Genomic DNA, 8,025 nt, shown 5'->3' with positions numbered 1-8,025 from the left:
CTTATTTCATGCTCAAATGCATGTATAACAATTCTATTCTTGTTCAAGAAATGTAAATCTAAAAACAATTAAATCAAACAAAGAGTAAGCACTTACTTATTTTATCAAGCATAAGGGCATCAGACAGCTTAAGTGCAGACTCCTGCTGGATGTGGCTCTGGTAAAAAGTCTGTTGGTTATGTACCTGTGACTTCAGTAAACTTCTCATATTTAGCTTTGTGCAACGTGTTGTAGTGGYGACTTTTATTRAAATCCTTCATGGCAGACAGTAGGTTTGCAGATAGTCTAGTAGATTCTAAGAGCTGCTTTGAGTCCGTCTGGCTGGAAGTCACTCACTGGCCACATGTGTCTCACAGTCCACCAGGTGCACATCCCTGTACCTGTATGGTGTCAAAATAGGACCTTTAGTCMCTGACAAGCAGGTTGCACAATGGTGTAGTTGGTTAGCACTGCCTCACCAGCCTTATATAACTACATATTGTATGGTTATTGTATGGTATCATTGTAAATTCACATAACTTATTCCATCAGATTTCACAAATCATCATTCAGCTTCACCTTCTGGTCCAAATTTGTTCACATCSCCAAAGTCAAGGCTTCATTAGTGAWCAATTATKTCACCAAYTATTTACAGTCAGTTCTGGGAATGCAGCTTCACAGGTTATGTGATTCATAAAAAAGTCAAAAACCCTGAACATGCATATCATTTGACCAAAAAGCAGTGAAGGGGAGTTAAGTCTTGACCTAAATCCAAAACATACTCTGAAGAACAGGAAGTGAGCAATTCATGTAAGGAAGAAAACTCACCAGCAGCYCAGAGTCAAAGCTGTTCTGTACAGTTCAGTGAAGTGAATTCCCTCCAAGCTGATGCAGGACTGAAAAACTGTCACAGAAACAACAAAGTGAAAGTTTTTGCCAAGCAAGACAACAGCAGTCACTGAACCACAACCCAGTGTTTCTCAWATGTTCATAATTTATCAATGTCTAACAATAATTACAGTTGTTCACAAACTTCTAATCACTATGAAAGAGCAATTGTTGAGTGTTATAAATGGCTTTTTGTGGTTTGAACCTTCTCGTTTCTTTTCTGTTTTTCCACAGGCAGTTTGGCGGCTTCGCAGGGGAAAGCGAGTATCGAGCCGAGGCCTTGCGTCTGACGCGCACCCTGGGCGAAACGGCACCATATCAGCGCAAACAGTTCTTCTGCTGTAGCTTCGACCCACCGCTCAAGCCTTACGGACGTAGAAACGAGGTTTGGTTTCTACAGGAAGAGCCGTGAAAGACGTTCACTTAAGTCAAATCAGTTTGTTGTAAAAAAAAATTGGACTTTTTTTGTCACAGCAGAAAGCTGTAAAACTTAAGTCAGGTGTTCTGCGATGGGACCATTTCAAATGAAGCAACAAGAAAGAAGCAGCTTCAACTTGTTTATCAGACTTTCTGTAATTCAWCTTCTCTAAGGGTTTTCCTTAAAATAACAGAATACATCTTAACATATAGTTTTTACAAGAATTTTGTTTAAAAGGAGAAAGAACATATTGGAAGTTCAGTCTGTTCAGAAAGATGTGCATTAATGAGGAGCATAGAGATACAAATACAACTTCSTCATAGCAACTATGATGTAAATATTTTCGTCATATATAGAAAGAATGCATGCCCTTATATTTTCCTGAATTGTTTGTCCTTAATGCTGCTGGTTTCCAGGAAAGCTCCCTAACATCAGTTAAAGCTATGGGAAATGTAAAGAATGGTTATAAAACTTTGAAGGAATGCATRTCAGCCTGTGAGAAATTGCAAAGTGAAGCCATTTTGGTCAAACGTCCGAAGCTGTCATCTGTAAACTGGACTGAGTTATAACAATCTTTATGTGGAAGACAGATTTGCTTTGGCGGCCATCTTTAATTGGGTTGACTCCAGAAGTTGATCAGTTGTAGATGCACATCCAATGATAACTTCCAATAAAGTCTGTCCACTGGTGCATTAGATATTTTGCTAACAGACAAACAGGGTGGACATTGGACAGTTAAGACCAAAGCTTTAAGCAAAGATCTTGTGCAATGAGCAGTGTTCGGAGTATATGTTGTGGATAACTCTCAGCTATTTTGTCTYAGTGTTTGTCAAACTGATTTGCTAGAGCCATTTTTGCGCTCTGTAAATTCAGTCGACTGTGGCGGCCATCTTGAATTGTGTTGGCTTTAAAAGCTAATCAGCTGTAGATGGATATGCAGCGATTATTGTCTGATCATTGTATTCAAATCTGTCAACTGGTTAACAAGATATTTTGCTAACAGATAAAGACATGCTTAGGCACAGGAGAAAACCCTGAGTTTAATACCTGAGGGACAGGTGTGCTCTTTTCTAACTTTAGAATTTTGTGTTGTCACGTTGGTTCAGAAAGCTTCTGCATGTTTGTGTTTCAGTGCATGACGTTTGCCATCCTTATTTAATGAAACTCTAAAACATATGTGACCTGTTTGTTCAAATCAGTTTTCTGTGATGAAGTTAATCTTCAGGCTCGACATCGTTTCATTGTATAATAAATATAATAATTCAGTTAGAGTGTAGACTCTTGTGAGTTTGCTTGTTTTATCAGATTTCATGGCAGAATATTTCTTTCAGAGTAAGACGTTGCACTCCATTGTTCGATTTTATTTAACTCAAAAACGAAACGTGACTCATGCAGCTGGAAGCTTTTGCAAAAATACATTTACGGTGTGGTGAAGAAGTCGTTCTAAAGTTAAGCATTTAGGAGGCATTAAAAAATCTTTTTACAGATGGTTCAGTTTTTGAAGAGGATTTCGGTGGTGTTGTGAACAATAAATATCTTACCTGTTACAGAAAGCTTTGTGAACAGCAACAGTTTGGGAGATATATTATTTCTGACCAGACCGACAAGCTGAACAGCTGGTCCAGTCGAGACCAGGAACAAAGTGGATTACTATAACTTGTTTAAAAATGTCCTACTGATTCATTCCAGTTCTTTTTTCTAAATCTACCATCATTAATTTTACACAGCAGAAACATTATGGGGCTAACTGCTGCTACTGTACCTTTTGCTCTTACAATTACTCACAGATTTGTATGTAAATGTAGGGGTAATGGCATGTGACGGTGATGCAAATGGTCATAAAATGGGGGTTGTATACTTTTAAATATTTGAATTGGACAATCAGGTTTCTAAAGATAAAAAATAATATCTAAGACAAAACTATTTCATTTGCATATGTGAATGTATGTAAATTAGCAGTGAGATTTAGAAGATTGCACAGGGGTTGCCACCTGAAATCTCGCATAGGGCGCAAAATTGGCTCGAGTCGGCCCTAGTTACAAGATGCAAGACATTAACTTTGTTCTTGGCTGAACTTTGACAGAAAAAAAATGTGAATTTTCCATGTTTTTCAATTGTCCCCATATAGAAATCCWTGCAACTACATGAACAGATTATGTTCTTCCAAAATCACATGGAAATACGCAAAATGTGTTTTTCAACATTCTTTGGTAAAATCCAGTGCTTTTTGTTCAAAATCCAGACAAGTGTTTTCTGTATGTCACATTTACCATGTAAAAACATGTTTTTCCTTTAATAACCATTAAAAGGCAAATCTGGTCAATTTTTCTTTACCAAATTGAGGTTGTTCAGTTACCTGTACATGAAAATATTATTTATGACAGTATCCCACTTCAAAGGATCTGAACTATATCTTTAAAGCCTCTTCCTTTTATAGGCTTGTGTATATCTGTAACACTCATGTTCAGTCTACATTAAATAAAAGACACTCATGCAATCAATTAAATGATTACAATATATTAAAGTAAAATGTTCAAACCGAAGTGTATACCTGTTTAAAAGGGTGCTTAAGTCAACAAAGTAACACCATTTACTTTAATAATTGATTTATTAGATTTTAATCAAGACAAATTCAGCAAAAAGAATAAGAACGGCAAACAAAAAGGTATTAATATACAGAAATTTAATTAAATCAGGCAAATTACTCTCCCCACCCCTTTCCTTCTACCCACTACGTCTGTGTGCAAATAATCCAAATAACTGAGGYGCATTAAGGAGGCTGTTGACCCCTCGCCCCCTCTTTAATATRTAAATGCTGTTTTCAGAATTATCAGCAGCAAGCAAAACACTGAAGGGCCCCCAGAAACATTGCTGSGGCCCTGTGACCCACATTAGTGTAACTACTGATGGAGTAAAGTTCTGGTTTCAGCTTGGCTTTTGTTCACAGGAATACAGCGCAGGTTCATTTAGGTACCTCTTCACCATCAGTGTGTGAGACTTCAAACAAAGCGTGCGCATGTTTACCAACAAATCTTTCTAATATCCCCCATCAAACTACTTCTTTCCAGGACAATCCATCCTATACAGATGGATCAAATATGAGTTATTTAAGCTCTAATGTGACCGAGTGCAGGATCACACTGATCACAGACGAAGGAAAACTTGTTGACATAATTACTATTAAGTATGRTAATCAGTCTGTTATTGCAACATTATTAAAACTAGTTTTTGGACAAAAACTAAAAAAGAAAAAAAAACTGAAAAMGACAAGGTGCTTTCTATGATACTTCACTACATGTAGAAGATTTATCTCATTAATAAGTACAAGAAYCGCGATGAATAAATGGGTACAAAATGTTTTGGTAAGAAATCCACTCTGAAAAAATAAAATAAAAGATTCTTGCTTTAAATTTCAAACAAGAGGCAGTTCAGGTCCTACCTGTTATAGAGAATCAGAAAAGACATAATCACATGGCTGAGAATGTTATTAATAAAGAGTTTAAGAAAAGCGAGAGCAAAGGAATGTGCAGAGTGTTTCACTGATTCTGTGTTTAATATGGTTGACATCTTTCAGCCCCGTGTGACTCGTCCGTGTTTCATCGAGTCCATCAAAGTTTCGCCTCGTTCTAAAACAGATTTAGGAAATCAGAGAGGGGAAAAAAAAAAAACAGGAGTGTCGGTGAGTCTCAGTTGTTCTTCTTTTCAGGATAGTCTGGATTAGGTGCATATGGAGGAGGCCGCTCCTGCARGAGGGAAACAGAAACAAGCATCAGGTCACCAGAAAAAAACAACTCGCACGTCCTTTCTGGTGCGAGGAGGAGAAAACRCGCAGGGAGACTTACCGCGGGCATGTAGACGTTGTGAGGATTGCTGGGATTATAATATGCACTGCCTGCTGCTTCGGCCGCTTTCGAGTTACCTGGACGTAAAGGGAAACGGGACAACGGGGAGATTAGCTCAGATGAGTTCTGAATGCAGAACATGCTAAGGAGCAGATGCTACAGCTCAAAACACGGAGCGCATTRATGGTTTCAGAAATCAACGAGGAGCAACGTGAAACTGTCCCCCTGAAACTAAACTCATGTACAAAACTCTACAAGTGTCATTTTGTTATTGTATTTAGCGCCAAAACATCCGCACACTTTTCTTTTAAAGTGATGGCCTTCTTCAAGATGAGTCATTTTGAAGAAGAGATTAGATTTGACATGTGCAGTGACACAGACGTACAGAGAGAGGAAAGCCAAATAGAGTGAAGAAAAAAAACAGACCAGGAGGAGGAGGTGCAGAAGCCCAGTTCTGAGGTGGTGGATTCCAATTCTGTGGTGGCCCAGGATACGGAGGAGGCGGGGCCATGTAGTCAAACCCAGATGGGTACATTCCTGAAACAGAAAAACAACAAGAAAACAGGAAAATATTGAAGAGAGAAACAGGGATGGACAAAAACATAAAATAAGAAAAAGAACAGGCAGAGAGAATAAAACACTTAAATTACAAACCTGCTTCATTACATTTATAAAAAGTGAAAAAGAGGAAAACGAAGAGTGAAACAAAACCTGAGCTTTAAGTCAAAACTGTTTTAATAACGATCACATTTGCTTTGCAATCATTTCAGCAGCGTCTAAACGCAGATACTGTTTTKATGCAAATGTCAGGACTTTGTACCTGCTGCTGCTGCTGGATAAGGATAGCCCATATTACCAGCAGCAGGAGGAGGACCCTGGTAGAATCCATTCTGCTGGGGAGGGGGTGGGGAGGGGTAGCCGTTCGGAGCAGGTGGAGGTGGACCATAACCATTCATCATTCCAGGTGAAGGGTAACCATAGGAAGCAGCACCATTCTGAGCCGGAGCGGCGCGAGAAGCTGGGACACAGAAGGGGAACGGAAATTTTTGGTGAAAAAGATGATTTGTGTTCAGGATCACGTAGAGAAAAAGTTCATCATGTTTTGTTAAAGTTAAAAGTAACAACAAATGGACTACTGGYAAATTTAACTTTAATAAATATTTTAGAGACTTTTTCAGAATGTTGTACTTTATTAAACATTTTCTGTACATTTTAATTGCCTATTTTCAAAAGGTATCAAATGAATACAAAGTATGGATAAGAATTACTCAAACTGTGAGCATACAAACCATTTGTGGCCAGTTTGAAGAGGTGCTGTCCCACCTCAATGGCTCCTCCACTGGGRAACGACATTTTGAAATTGGCCTGACCCTCCCAGCCACCTGGATAAACAATAAACTTATTTTTTCTTACTTTATTTTTATTTTTTTATTACATACAATACATTTAATTCATTTTGAGCCAATTATCCATGGTCAAGTCAGAGAAACAACAGAATATTCCTCTCCAGCTCCTGCYGGGAGATCCTAAAGCATATGTGCAATCCCTCTGAGGGGTTCTGGATCTGCTCTGAGACCTCCTATCTGTGGGACATGCCCAGAACCACCTCAGCAAGACACAAACTGATGCATTTTTGATAAACAGAAGGCTACCTACCGCCTGGTTCAGCCGACACAGTCCCTTTTATGTAGTTGGCTCCAAACACTGGCTGCTCGATGCTGCAGCCTTTCATTAGGTAATAAGGGAACATGGCCGAACCCAGGCAGTCCTTGGTATTACTGGACACAAACAAAAGCTGGAGCAGAATAAACATAAAGTTAGAGACAGGTAAAGATGTGTCAGCACTCTGTACTCTTTTATTAAGGAATACCCTGTATGGTGTTAGATAAACGATGCCCTTCTTGGTCCCCTTCAGCAGATCTGTCTTGCAGGTGACATCGCTGAAGGACAGCTCCACATTCTTACAGTCCCTTACAATGCTGAGGAGAGAGTAAACAAAGGAGGTGAACAAGTACCAGCTTATCTAAAAAGCATTCAGAAAGGTAACATTTGGAGAATTTAACTGTATTTTCCATTATGATGAAACCCAGCTTTGTGTGTAATCAATGTGGGATGACATTTCTTTATAATAATGGCAACGTGAAACGAAAATCGCCATTTCCTGTTTTGACAGTAAGCTAACGAAACAAAATTAGCCACAAGAATTCCAGAACTAAAACTAAACAGTCAGTAAGAGTAAAAAGCCAGGAGTTTGATTTTTATATTATTGGTAGATTAATAAATATAAGCTGAGACACAGACGAGCACATCTAACCCGAGTGTCAACAAYACAGAAGTTAGTATAGCTAATGTTACCCAGGCCAGCTAGCAGCGGCTCACTACGCAGCAACAGAGAAGAAGGTAAACAAGCTAAACGGAGAGAAAACAACAGCTGGTTCAACAAATTAACCTAAAGAAAAAAAACACACCAAACTCACCATTCTCCGTTGTTTATCAAAACGCCGCCGTTYTGTGAATGATTCCGATTCAGAGCCATGTTGTTGTTCAGGAGACTTCTGGGTTTCTCCCACTGCCTGAGCGCTGAGAGCTAAACTGAACTGTCAGACTGGCACCGGATATGACGTAACCRCCCAGCTGACTGCTCGTGACCTGTTTTCCCTGGTTTAGTCTCAATTAATCTACGAATTTATTCGGCATACAAAATGTGTGTCTGTGTACAACGTGACTCAAATCAGGAAAGCATGGGGTTGTCAAAAAGAACAAATGAATACATTTTAGCGGTCATCCGGACCCAGGATTTCTTTTTCTTTCCTTTTTTTTCCTTACAAACAGTGTTAAACACATGAGATAAACAAACACACTCAGAGAGAGAGAGAGAGAGAGAGAGAGAGAGAGAGA

At 38.9% G+C, this 8,025-nt stretch overlaps 2 protein-coding genes across 2 annotated transcripts in view; one reads left to right on the top strand and one right to left on the bottom strand.

The window, feature by feature from the left end:
- Positions 1 to 3,618, top strand: part of LOC106520715 (heme-binding protein 1) — an 8,507-nt gene extending 4,889 nt beyond the window's left edge. The window contains exon 4 of the mRNA XM_014012940.1: positions 1,102 to 3,618. Coding sequence (XP_013868394.1) covers positions 1,102 to 1,279 — 178 coding nt within the window. The 3' untranslated portion in view covers positions 1,280 to 3,618. The remainder of the gene's footprint in view (positions 1 to 1,101) is intronic.
- Positions 3,619 to 3,874: 256 nt separating this feature from the next.
- wbp2nl (WBP2 N-terminal like) lies at positions 3,875 to 7,785 on the bottom strand (the record flags this gene model as incomplete). The annotated part of the gene is given in 8 exon segments (XM_014012939.1): positions 3,875 to 5,028; positions 5,128 to 5,204; positions 5,554 to 5,664; positions 5,948 to 6,145; positions 6,417 to 6,509; positions 6,784 to 6,922; positions 6,998 to 7,106; positions 7,605 to 7,785. Coding segments are annotated over 8 exon segments (843 nt in total). The 3' UTR covers positions 3,875 to 4,971.
- Positions 7,786 to 8,025: the final 240 nt, after the last annotated feature.

The sequence above is a fragment of the Austrofundulus limnaeus genome, unplaced genomic scaffold, assembly GCF_001266775.1.
Source record: "Austrofundulus limnaeus strain Quisiro unplaced genomic scaffold, Austrofundulus_limnaeus-1.0 Scaffold96, whole genome shotgun sequence".
Classification (NCBI taxonomy): domain Eukaryota; kingdom Metazoa; phylum Chordata; class Actinopteri; order Cyprinodontiformes; family Rivulidae; genus Austrofundulus; species Austrofundulus limnaeus.
Note: the sequence above shows the minus strand (reverse complement) of the source record. Positions and strands in the feature narration are given on the sequence as shown.